General features: G+C 41.6%; 1 protein-coding gene across 1 annotated transcript; it reads right to left on the bottom strand.

Annotated features, from left to right (window-relative positions):
* Nucleotides 1-5,241: 5,241 nt before the first annotated feature.
* LOC139219020 (proteinase-activated receptor 3) lies at nucleotides 5,242-7,086 on the bottom strand. Its single transcript, XM_070850793.1, has 2 exons — nucleotides 7,023-7,086; nucleotides 5,242-6,325 (listed from the first exon to the last, which is right to left on the bottom strand). Exons 1-2 carry the CDS (start codon nucleotides 7,084-7,086, stop codon nucleotides 5,250-5,252), a joined length of 1,140 nt encoding a protein of 379 aa, XP_070706894.1. The 3' UTR covers nucleotides 5,242-5,249.
* Between the last annotated feature and the right edge of the window lie 6,212 nt (nucleotides 7,087-13,298).

The following is a 13,298-nucleotide window of genomic DNA, read 5'->3' as shown; positions in this document are numbered from 1 at the left end:
AGAAAGTGAATAAGCATGTACAGTTCAACAAAATGTCGAACTATTCCTTTATGTTGAAAAGGATCCGAACTCATTTTGTTACAGTTGTGTATGTGATGATGCTTGTTCATGTGTTTTTCTGTATATTTTGGTAATTTATGTGCGTTATTTAATTTACCAGTGTGCTTTTATGTTTTGCAGGGCAGAAATTAAAAAGGCGCTTTTGACCTCAGTTTCCAAACCGGTGATCAACTAATGGGTGATGACGTTCAAGCCTTTTGCTGCAATTTGCAAGAATGAAAAGGCCATAAAAAAATAAAAAAAACTAACATAATTAAAATATAGTAGTTTAGCTAAAACCGGCAACTTCAGCAGCTACATTTCTAAAGTGAAAAGAAGTTTACATTTTCTGCTTTTTACAGTAAGAGACTTTTGAGATTGGAAACCTTTTGTCTGAATGCTTCCTCTCTCCCTCTCTCGTGTCTGTGTTGTGTTCGTCTCGTGGCGCTGAGCTCACCATGAAGGGCTTTGCTCTCCGTTGCAATCTGATCTGTCAAGAAGAATTTATAGTCTGCTGTAATAATCTGCTCTTCTCCTTGTTTTTTTCCCCTCTCTATCTGTCTCACCGTCTTGGTTCCCTCATAGTGTCTCTTACCCAGTCTTGTCCTCTTGCTCTGTTTATCTCCTCCTGTCTTGCTGCTGCTCCCTCTGAAACTCAAAGGCCTTTCTCAAATGTCGTGCCTCTCTCACATTGAGCCCGTCTCTCCTTCCAAACCTTTGCTGGAAGCTTTGCTGCTCCTGTCCTGCTTTTTTTCAGTCTCTCATCTCTTGATACTGCAGTGTGTGTGTGTGTGTGTGTGTGTGTGTGTGTGTGTGTGTATGTGTGTGAGAGAGAAACACGGTGACCATCTCATATGCAGAAAGCCAAGTTTTGTTTTGTTCTTTTCATGTTTTTTATGCGAAGGAATTGTGTTTTTGTGGAGGATTTGATCCACCAGATGAAGTGAAATTAAAAGCCATGCTTAAAAGATCAGTTCACCCAAATTAAAAAAAAAAAAATTAAAAAACGTAGCCATATACTAGCCATGCAGACATCTTTGTTTTGTGCTGAGATTTTTGCCATCGATACTGCTCCAAAGTTTGAAAAAATACATCTGAACGAGACCAAGGCTGCGCTGTTTTAAGCCTGTACGGCTAAGCTATCTGCTCTAATTGCTAATTTGCTAATTAACTCAGCTGAGGCTAATGGGAATGTTTCAGGTATGTAGCCAAAGAATTGGACAAATCAAGAGTTAAAGGAAAAGTTGAGGAATCACCAAAGTTATTACAATTCGCCCATTAATGTCTGCAACAAGTTTCATGGTAATCCATCCAGAGGTATTTCACTGAAACTACAAAATGTCAGACCGATGAATGTCTGTGCAAAATTTCATAGCAATGGTATAGTTGTGATACTTCAGTCTGGACCAAAGATGTGCAACATGTACAACATGTGCTTCTGGAGTCCTGGTTTGTTGTGGGTTAGGGTTAGGGTTAAGATTCACAACAAAGGATTTTACAAGTTTTGTTGGGTTTAATATATGAGACTGGATGCCATGAGGTACCGCTTCAGAGGGAAAGAAGATCCAGTAAAAACTGGTTAGAGTTTTGGAAAAAAAACATGTTGTTGGGTTTTTTCCAAATGTCATTTCTCAGTAGTTTTAGCACCGCAAACATCCTCCTCCGTTTTACTGAGGGGATACAGAGATCTGTTATGAGCACAGGGGACAATGAGGGGATATGAGGTTTATTAGATAAAGAGTGGTTTGTTGCAGGAGCGATTCTGATGGTGGGGAAGGTCTTGGTGCCACAGGGAAAACAGGTTCAACAAGTGAATAAGAAATAAATAGAGTACAAAAACATAAAGTGGGCCAGAGTAAATACTGTTACTGGTGGTTGAGCAACAGTCCAGCGATAACGGCTGAAGAACAGGAGTAGATATAAACTACTGCAGAGCTGATGAGCTGATGGATGGCAGCCGTGAGGACTGGGAGAGCTGACGAGCTGATAGCAGACAGGTGGGCGGGTGATCAGGGAGGAGTGAAGAGGAGAGCCACCAGGACGGACAGGGAGGCAATGGGAGGGAAGGGGGACGCCACAGCTGTAACAAGATCTCAAAGATGGGCCAATAAAACAAAAACTGTCTGCATGGCTAGATACCACTTGAGCTAAACAATAAAATGTGTTTTTTTTTGATGATTTGGATGAACAGAGCCTTCAAAACCTCTAAGGAATGGAACTCCTGCTGCTACAGTGCCAGTGCTTTGATGTTAAAATGCATTAGATAGTTTGTAAAATAAAAAAAATAAAAAAAAACCTGTGACATGTTATGTTCTGGGTTTGATCCGTCGTACAAAAAAAGTCAATTAACACAAAACTACAGTACTGTTTCATTCACTTCTTTCCACATCGGTTTCACAGTATGTGATGTTCTGTTGCTTGTGTCTCTTGTGTTTCTTACTCTGGAAAGCAAATCTGTGCAGAACACGAGCTCCTACATGCAGCTGTTTGCTGATGAGTGTGTTTGATGCTTTATTTCTGTCCGTCTGCTCGTTCCCTCCACCAAACACCTCCACCTGGGCTGAACGAACTCAGTATACATCACTGTTTCCAAGAAGAAAATCCTGCATGTTTGTTACTGAAGTCCTTCTGTTGTGTGTGCTTTTTCCATTTCGGTGTCTTCGCTGTTCCTCTGCGAGGGGAAACAGACATGTGATTCCCGGGTCAAAGGTGAATGTATCATTCTCGTGTGTTGTCAAATATGTTGTGGACAGGTGTTCATTATACTGAGTTGACTTGTAGGTCATTGTGGAAGGGCATGCTAGTGATGAGACGACGAGATGTGTGTACTACAAGGTGTCCTATTAGACTGATCATTATCGTTAAGTCACAGGAGCAGGAGGGAAATCTCCGGTGTTGTGACTTTCAGATTTGAAAACCTCAGCTGTCAAACAACACGTGGAGGTGTGTGTAAAAACAATTACCTGTCCTTGATATGATTTATTTTGATAAGAAAAGGCTCAAGTGAATGCAGTGTAAAGGTGGATTCCTCCGGTGTCTACATATTGAATAAAGAGTTTCATTTAAACAGCTGTGGGGCTTTTTGCCTTTTGTTTAGTCTCTAAATATGGCTGCATCCACTTACACCAGCAAGTGGCAGCATTTGTACAAAATGATCACAGTCCATCAGGTCACATCAGATATTCAAAGACTGCTGAACAGGAGCTTAAAGGATTCTTACTTTTAGTTTAGTTTATGTGGCATCAGTGGTGGTTAAACCCCAGACAGGGCCCAGCTTTTCTATTCAAGGAGAATTAAATTAAGAACTATTCCATGAAGGCAACTTGGCTACATGTGGAAGGCAGCGGTCAGATTACTTTGAAATGTGTAAAGTTACTGAATAAAAAATTACAAGGCACTTTTTGTAAAACGTAATCAAGGCTACACTGAATACTCTGGGATTACTTCATAATCAAACATAGAATATATTGCACCTTTATAATAAAAAAAAAAAAAAAAAATGGACGCAGCCACAAAACTTTCGGTCTATCAAATATTCTTTTTTTTTTCTCTCTAACATCTCAAAACATTTACAGTTGGTCAACCCTTAAGGATAAGCAGTAAAGATAAAGGATGGAAGGACTGATTGGTTAACAGCATAAACAAAAGAAAGTGTCATTGCTTTTTAAAGATGTTATCAAAAATGTAAGCAAGCAGTTCTTGACAATATATCTAAAATGTAACTATCAAATGTAATCTGGGCAGATTATAGTTACGTATTTTTTGTAATCTGACTGCACAATGATCCACCCTAGTAAACAGGGTAACAGTGAATACTAAAACACAGTGAAACAGCAGAACAAGTAGTTTGCTAGCATTAGCGAACATTAGCCACTAGAAGCAGCAGGTCACACAAAATCCCTGAGTGTATTAAATTGTATGTTTTAAATTTAATTTCTTCTTTTAAAAGCTACGTCAGTGTAAAACCAAGCAAAAAAGAAGCCATAAAATGGGAAAATGTGTCATTTTATCAACTAAATAAACAAATGAATCTCTGTAATAGTCCATCAGGTAAACATATCATAGATACAACTGCTGAGAGGATTGAACCTTAAAATACATATTGAAAAAAAATATCAGTGCACATATTGACCACACGGCTTTCATACTGGATACGGTCAAGCAGCATTGATGGTGGGCGTTATTCACCAGCTCATTCACTAAATTCATTCATTAACTTGTGTTGCTTTTAAGTTATTATAACTTCTCCATGTTGGTATCAAGTACAAGTGGTCTGGTGGGCATGAGCTCCGAGTTGCTGTGGGAAATCTTAAGGCTTTGAAGGAAACCACCCTGAGCTGTTTTCCAACATGTGCTCTTGGGTTTGAGTCGAGCGCAGCCCTGACTAACTTACTTTGAAAGATCTGTAGTTAGTCTTCATGTGTCTTTATTACGACCTCAAACCGAATACATCAAAGCAACTCAAATCAACAGACCTCAATTATCTTCATTTCAGTACAATATTAACAAAATCGCTCCTTTGGCGTATTTATATTTTCGCCACAGACTTTATGCTGTGTGTATTTCCAGATAACGTTACGTACAAATCCTTTTTGGAGTCTATTACATGTGTTTGTTCCAGGTCTATATAAGTCTTGTGGTGTGTGCTGTGCTACTAGACATCCTGTCACAGGATGGGCAGGAAATGCCAGCTCAGAGTGAGACGAGTAATTTCAGGGGGCTAATGGTTAATTATCTTGATGAGTTTGAGCAGAAAGACAAACAAACCTCTGAATTCAGAAATCCAACAGAATACTGGATATCTAATCCACTACGTATAGTGTGGCTCCACAATCTAGAAGTAGGATTGAAATGAGTTTTGATCAGCAGACATTACAGCTTCATATGTGGTGGCAGGAAAACACAAAGGCTCTGTTTTATATATTATTCTTTGTCAGCTACACATTTCAAGCGTAAAAGTCCCTCACAGGAAGCCTTCTACTCAAATACGAAAGGTGACCTTTGTGTTATTTTTATCTACCATGAGTATACACACAGAAACATACACAGTATATGAACATATTTACACTCTGACAAGCTTATTTCTTGTTAATCACAGATATGGTTGAGGCCCGTTTCGCTTTCTCTTTGGATTCCAGCCACAGAGAAAAATCCTCTCCTCTTTAAAATAAAAGTCAAAACCAGTTTTTGGGGTAACATGTAGGCGTCTCTTAGAAAGAACTGCTCAGGGTCTTGTCCTTGAAGGCCCGGATGTAAAGCCTGGAGCCTGCAGACTTGGACATGAGGAGAAAGAGGAAGGGGTCCAGGCAGGCGTGGAGGCAGCACAAACACACAGCCACGTTAAAGGGCACATACAGGCTCTCTGTTCCATCCACAAACAGCTGCACGTAATGCAGGAAGTGCAGCACTCCGGCGGGGGTGAAACACAGCAGGAAGATGACAAACACCAGTGAGCTGGCCTTGATGTACATCGCCCAGTCGTGGTGGGATCGGTTGAGCTCACAGACAATTCGGGCGTAGCACACGACCGTGGCCACCAGTGGCACCAGGAGGCCGAGGAAGGTCAGAACCAGGTTGTAGGAGAGCAGGAAGACGTGGGAGTCATGGTCCAGGGGCAATACGTCATGGCAGGTGGTGCGGCCCGCCTCAGGGAGCCAATAGCTCTGCTGGAATAGGAGCTCGGGCACCATGGCGGCACCAAACACCACCCACACAGCCACGCTGACCCAGGCGGTGAGCATCCTCTTGGGCAGGCTTTTGTACATGAAAGGGTGCACCACAGCCAGGTAGCGCTTGATGCTGATGCAGGCCAGCGTCTGGGCTGAGCAGTAGAGGTTGCCATAGAAACAGGCCGTGACCACTCGACAGGCAGCCTCTCCGAGCTCCCAGTGGTTTCCATGGAGATGGTAGTGAGCCTTGAAGAAGAGGGAGAGGAGGAGGAGGAGGTCGGAGACAGCCAGGCTGCAGTAGAGGATGGCAGAGGAAACTTTTCGAATCTTGGAGGCCAGCGTGCACAAGATGGCCACGTTGGCCGGGACCCCGACTGCAACGACCAACAGATAAATAATGGGGATGACCCGCGTGCTCAGAGGGCTGTGGAGGTAGCCGACTGTGCTGTTGCTTACTGACTGCAGTGCTGGAGAGTCCCCTCCCCCTGAAATGGGGGCTTGTGTCCCATTTAGGACAAGAAAGAAATCATTCTGAATGACTGGGTCCCCTTTGAATGTTCTGGGCACGGGGACCAAAACCTCGGAGCTGTTCCTGCGCTCTTTAGTTCTCTTTTTCCCTGCAACAAAAGCAAGAAATGCGAAAGTTAATGATACATTTATTCATGAGGTTCATATACAGTCAAATATAGACTCTATTCCTGTGTATTGGATCACAATATACTTATTAGACCACAGCTAACAGTTATTTTCATTATTAATTAATTATTTTCTTGATTAATAGGCCTGTGGTTTCCTAAAACCCAAGGTGACAACTTCAAATCACTTGTTTTGTCCAACCAACAGTCGACAGCCCAAAGGAGAAAGCTGTCAGCCATGTTTCTGTGGATTTCCTAATTGACTGATAACAAACCACCCTGTGTCATAACTGATGCTGTAAATCACCACTGTGCTGGTTGTAACTTGTTGCTTTTGATTCATTTGATTCCACATTCATTGCGAAATCAGCTCAACCAGAGATCACCTTTTTCTTTCACGGAGAGCAAAGAATATACAGCAGATTTTTTCTTCTACTATTGCTTCTTTTCACTCTCCCTGTTCAATTGTTGCTGCTGTAACATGAAAATTTCCCCCTATGGGGGATCAAATAAAGAAAAGTCTAAAGTCTAAAGTCTAAAGATACAGTTAATCATGAGTAGTTAATAATACAGTTAACATTCTCACTGTGGGTGAAGCTTTTAGAGAAAGTTAAAGTAACACAAAGAAACCCAGTGATCTAACACAGAAAGCTTATAAGCACTAATTAGCATCTCTTACCTTTTTTTGGAAGCGCACCACTTAGACAGAGAGCAAAAACGAGGAAAAGGAGAAGTTTCCCCATGTTCTTATTGCTGAGCAGCACTCAGCACAGGCGTCACTTCTCCCTGGCACTGTGAGCTCACATGTCATCGACGCTCAGCGTCACCTCTGTCTGCTGCTGCTGCTGCTGCTGCTGCCACTCTGTGGGAGTATTCAAGTCACAGACACCTCCCAAAACCTAAGTAAGAAAAAAAAATAGACGTCTTCTGTGACTGAGCAGGAATGTGGGTTGTCTTGGGTTTCTGTTTTAACATGCACACTGCAAAATAGTGAAGTAACACATGACCTTCTGCCCTCTGTTCAAAGGTGACAGTCGTGAACACTGTTTTTTGTTATGTGTCTTTGCCATATCTGTTTGTCCCCACTGTTCTACAATCTCTGTTCTATATTATGTCTACTTGTTCAGACACCTGGCAGAAATATTCTGCCCCCCAGGCTGTTGTAGGCTACGTTGCATCAGATGGAAATGTACATGTCTTCATTTCCATACATTTCTGCCTGGCCTGCGTGGCTTATTTGGAAATCTTTGGATCGTTTTGTCCCGGCGATAGGATGCCCAGAGGGATGTGGAATGAAGTAACACATGGAAAGAGGCCCCTGGATGAGCAAGGAAGTATCTGTCTGAGGATGATAAGCTTGTCTGTACACGAGCAGTTTTGTTTAGTCTCCACCTCCCCTTCTTTTCTCTTTTGGAGTTATGGACATGTTTTGTTAAAGACTAGTCATATTTTGGTTCATAATCCGTGGTATCAGCTGGTGGGTTTTCTAGGTGAAACACAGAATGAGTCACAAGTTCAGTTATATTTGTTCTAAATTCTCTACAGCTGATGTCTTTTATGATAAGTTCAGAAGTTCAGTTCTTACTTTAAGGAAACTTTACCAGCTTACCACAGAGACTAAAACTATTATTTGTTATTCAACTGTTATTATTAAGTGTTTTTTCTGTACATTCCAGTGGCCATTTAATTATTTGAGCTTCATCTGAGCGCTAACATCCAGCTGATCACAGATGTGACCTCTGTCTTGTTTTCCTCAAATCTGTTTTTTTCCGAGATGCTTTCAGTATGCACACCCGGCTGACCCCATGTTCACCGCGCACAGACCCTCGCTGTTATGTGATATCCTCTTCCCGCCTGTGACGTCACCGCTGTCGTGCAGCTGAAAACATCAGAGATGAGTCAAACTGAGAAGAGCTGAGAACAGCATCGTCTAAAAAATCTAAATATAGAAATTTAGTCATCCTACCAGATCCTACCAGTAAACAGTTTTAATGCAATATTGAGTCATGCACATAAACAAAAACCACAAAAAAAAAAATTTGGTCAATAACTGTGAGATACACGGAAAGCACACGTCTGTTTCAGGAAGCATGATGCCTCTCGTTCCACTGCTTCATTTCTTCAAAGGACAATCTGCAGCAGCACCTGTTTCCTGTAGCATAATTGTAGACAACCAGTCAGTTCATATTTCACATGTTATGTTTCTTGTTCTCCAATGAAACTATCACAGTTTTGGCAGTAGATGACCACAGTACTTTCTCTTCCAGCTTGATTCGCACTGAGGGATCTACACACAGACTGTGAGGCTGTGGCCCAATACAGATCACTCAGCCTCTGTAATATTTCATTAAATCTCCCACAACTCTTATAAGTTATAAAATATAAGTTATAAAAACTCCAAACATGTTTTTTGCGAGTCTAGTCTGTTAAAAGGAATTTAAAGCTGGGAGTTTATGTTGGAAAGAACTGCTGGTTTTCCCCACCAGGGGGCAATATGTCCCTTTAATGTACAACTTTTTGATTCCTCTGCTCTTTTTTTCTTTCCATTTATGCCTTTTTTTTTTTGTCCAAAGCTCCCAAAAATACACAGCCAGTTGCCACAGTATTGCCATGTGAATGAAAGTATTTCAAGTATCCCTCCACTCCCTCAGGGACGCAGTTCTTCGGGACATTGTTGGTAATCACTGATGGTTCAGATAAGTGGGCGATTTGGATGGTTTCCTGTACTGGCTTTTCATGCTTTCTGCATTCTTTAAAGGTATAAACACCATTAAATCCTGTGGTGCATCTAGGTCACTTTTTGATTTCTTGCTTTTGGACAGCAGAATAATTTAAAAAAAAAAACACTTTGCACTAATCGTGTGTAACGTAAAAGGCTTCTATTGTGGCGATCAGAAACACATCTCAGAATGAATTTAGATAATGTTGTGTGTGTGAAGATGAGCAACACAGTGAAATACTCACAAAGTTTAATCTATAGATTTCGTGTACATGAACACAGATTTTCCATTTATTTCTAACACTGTCACTGTGATGATGTATTTCAGTTTAAAGCATCTCTTCATGCCTGCACCACGTTTTTTTCACCCATCAAGCACCTAAACTAACGTGGTTACGTTTAGGAAAAGATGATGGCTTGCATTGAAATAAGTGTGTTAGTTAAATACTTTTTAAGTTAACTTATTATGCCTGGTCATTGCAGTGTGTGGTAATGAGAGAAGGGAAGGAAGAGTGATCAGTGTGAAAAGGCTCTTTGTCATAACTGTGTTGTGTCACTGAGGTTTGCCAACTTCATCTTTGGAGTGACAATGAACTAGCGAGTGTAACAAATCCTCCCTCTCCTTGGCAGGTTTCCATTAAAGTCAGCACTCCCTGCTTTTTCCTTAGACTTCAAACTGTTCTAGCATAGTTTAATATGTATTCATGACCATTGTCATGCAAGGAAATGAGTCATCTTCAACACAACTTTGAGGCAGAACAGATGGCAGAAGTTCTACGAAACAGACTGATACTGAGTGATTCTGTCTGCAATGGAAGAAAATTATTTTCTGGTACTTCAGGACAATTTTAACAGTTTTTAGGTGTAATGTCATTTCACACTTCTTCTACTCACAGAAGTCTACTCAGAGCAATGTTTTCTTCTTTTTACTCCACTTGATTAGTTTGTCAAGTTTAATTTTTTTTTTAAATAGTGAGCTACATTACAAAAGTGATGCAATGAGAAAATCAGAACAGAAGAAATAGTACAGACAGAGAAATAAGTCAAAGTGTGAAGTCAGTGGGGGAGCAGAGAACATGTCAGACATCACTAATGAAAACCAGCACTCTGCCTCATCACTTCCCGTAAGGAGAGGTCAACAAGTGGAGCAAATAGAAAGCAGACCGAGCAGAGGGGAGGGGGCCGTCACTGCAAGGTGGTGATGAAGGTTACAATAACTTATATCGTGAAGAGGACTCGTCGCACTTTGTGATTTCTGACAAACTCTGGCTACTCTTTCCCCTCCTCAATTTTCTGATCTGAGCTTATTTCGGGGTGAGATTCAGTATCGGTGGACTGATGCTTTTTATCAGCAGGCCTTCTGTGGCGTAGCAGTCGGAGTCCTCGCCTCTCAACCAGCACGAATTTTGTTTAACAACAAATCAATGATCAATTATGAACACGTATGGTTGATCAGCACGCTTTGTAACTTCCAGACATCATAGCCTAAATCAGGAGACCAAACCTAACTGTTAATTTCATGCAGTCTTCCTGCTGAATTTATGGACTAATTTTGCTGTCGAAATGTGGTGTCAGGGGACCGAGGTGGGGGGGGAGGCTCTGAAAAATGGGATTCTCAGGAGCATCTGCTGGGTTGCCAAGTGGTTCCACCTACACACAGTAACACTGTATGAAGAGAAACACATTGTTCAAAGACAGTGGATCCTGCACAGTAATTCTGTCCTGAAACCAGACAGCTGACTCTTCTATTTCCAAGAAGAGACGGAAAGTCAGATCTGATCATGTCAGACGTGCTTGTACACATATTTTCAGATAGGATCATTTCATCATCTGACACCTTGGCAGCTAAAAGCTATTAATTAATCAGTCAGGATGATACCAATACACCAATACCAATACCAATGCATGATGCACTACTGCAGCATCATGTTTTCATCAGATGACGGCGTCTGGTCCGTCCGCTGGACATAAACTAGCCTTAAGCTCTCATTTTCTTGGCTGTTTAGATATCAGACGAGTTAAACTGTCAGAACTATTCATCACACTAGTGCCAGATGACGTATTGTCCTTTAATGTAGAGTAGCTGAGTTTGTCGAGCTATGACATTAAGATACAAACGTTTGTTGAATAAATTGAACATAACATAGTGTACTATATGCAAACACAGACAGAAAATACATCAATAGGATCATTAAGACAGAAATGAGACAAAGTGAGAAACAGATGAGTGGCCCATCATATTTAAGTTCAAACACTGGACCATCACAGATGTTCGTCTGCCGTGTGAACACATTAGCTTTATAGGCTGCAGCTGTGTTACTATAGAAGTTATTTTCATAAGCTATTTAATCCCAGACGCCTTCCTCTGTCTGACGGTCTAGAACATACATACAAGGTTCCTCTTTCAGGCGTGTTTTCGTTCTGTCCTACACATGCACATGCACACACTGATGCATCCTATACCTTTTCACAGCTGTAGGTCTGAATCACACACCACGTGGTAAAACCTCAGAGCAAACAGGCTCATTTTGTCATTTTGATCAGTAAGTTTATGTGAACCAGACATTTTGTGGATTCAGGGATCCCTGTTAACACTTTTTAAACTCTGACAAAATATCCTCTGTGTTCCTATCAGTGTTTATCTCTGTGCTTGTCTTGGACCCATTTCCCAGCAGTTTAACATCCGATTGTTGAATTCAGGAGACTGGACGATGCCCAGAGAACGATAAAATGTGCTGAAGTGGACACAGAAAACAAAAGGAACTGAACTTGTGAAAAGCTGGCCAGGAACTGCGCCAGTGGCTTCGCTCCTGGCCCAATCTCCCACAGTCTGCATCCTGCCTCCTCCTCTGAGAAGGAATGATCTTTGTGTTATTTTAGGAACGCCCAGTCCCAGCAGACTACAGGAGCAGCGTGACCTCTACAGTGGATAGCAGTACAGTGGCCTCTCATGCAGTAGTCGTCCAGAATACACACTTCGGTGTTTAGTTATTTATTATTTACCGGGATGTTTAGTAGCTGCCACTGAGGGACTTCTTGAGTTAAATTCAAGGATGAAGCTGTGTGGGTACATTTCCTGAGTATTTAAATGGTCTGTGACACCAGTGGGTTCTTCTGGGTTAAATTGAATCCCCCTCCTCTCAGGAAACTGGTGACGAAGAGTGAATATTGGGTTTATATTAAGGTGGTCAGAAACATGATAGTTAGTCATAATGTCAGTGCTGTGTTCACAGCTTCTTTCTGCTGCCTCCAAGTGGCCGAAAAAAGTGGAGGTTTGACATTTTGGTCGATATTATAATTCTCTTTCTTGCAGAATTCGATGAGGAGATTGACACCAGTCTCGTGTCTGCATATTAAATGTGAAGCAACAGCCAGAAGTTGATTAGCTCATCTTAGCATTAGGACTGGAGACAAGGAAATAAATAACAGAAAAAGATCTACCAGCACCTCTAAAGCTCTATAACCCACTGTTGCTGTTTAGGGGGGGTTATATGGATCTCAGCGAGGCACTGTGATGTGACGACAGCACTTCAGGAAGGATGTGACGTGTTAATTAGCGAGCTTTAGAGGTGCTGGTGGGCTTTCTACATTTGGGCAGAGCCAGGCTGGCAGGTTCAACCTTATGCTAAGCTAAGCTAACCATGTGAAGGCCAAACGTGAGAGCGGTATCAATCTTCTCATCTAGCTCTTCGCAAGAAAATGAGTAAGGTTATTTCCAAATTGTCAAACTGTTCCTTTATAGAAACGCCTATCAACAACAGAAGAAGATAGCTGAAGGACGTGTGTAAGCATGAAAGGATCTGATATCAGAGAAGAAGCTGAGTTACATCATGAGAGTGTGACGTAACAAAAATGTTTTAAAAAATGGGAAACAGATCACTGTGACAGATATATTGGTGAGGACATGGGTTTAGTCTGGCTGCCTGTACGCTCAGATGGATAGAAAACTCAGGATGTGTCAGAGGACTGTGTCAGACTCACCTACAACAATTAACCAACAAACACTTTCTCTGCTCCACATTTATTGGATTATTTTCCAAGTGCTATCCCCCTGCGCTCATGTCGGGACTTCAGCTTCTTTAATCTCGATCTCTACCAGAAACAGGAGGAACCATCTGGCAATGTACAACATCATAAATAAATAGTGTCCGAATTAGTGTCCGAACAGCTCGTTTACATAAGCAAGTAAACAGAGAAGTAAAGAGAGAAAAAGGGAACACAGACGGGACAGCTGGC

Source organism: Pempheris klunzingeri, chromosome 19 (assembly GCF_042242105.1).
Source record: "Pempheris klunzingeri isolate RE-2024b chromosome 19, fPemKlu1.hap1, whole genome shotgun sequence".
In the NCBI taxonomy this organism is placed as follows: Eukaryota; Metazoa; Chordata; class Actinopteri; order Acropomatiformes; family Pempheridae; genus Pempheris; species Pempheris klunzingeri.
The sequence above is the reverse complement of the archived record's forward strand: the minus strand, read 5'-3'. Positions and strand labels throughout refer to the sequence as shown.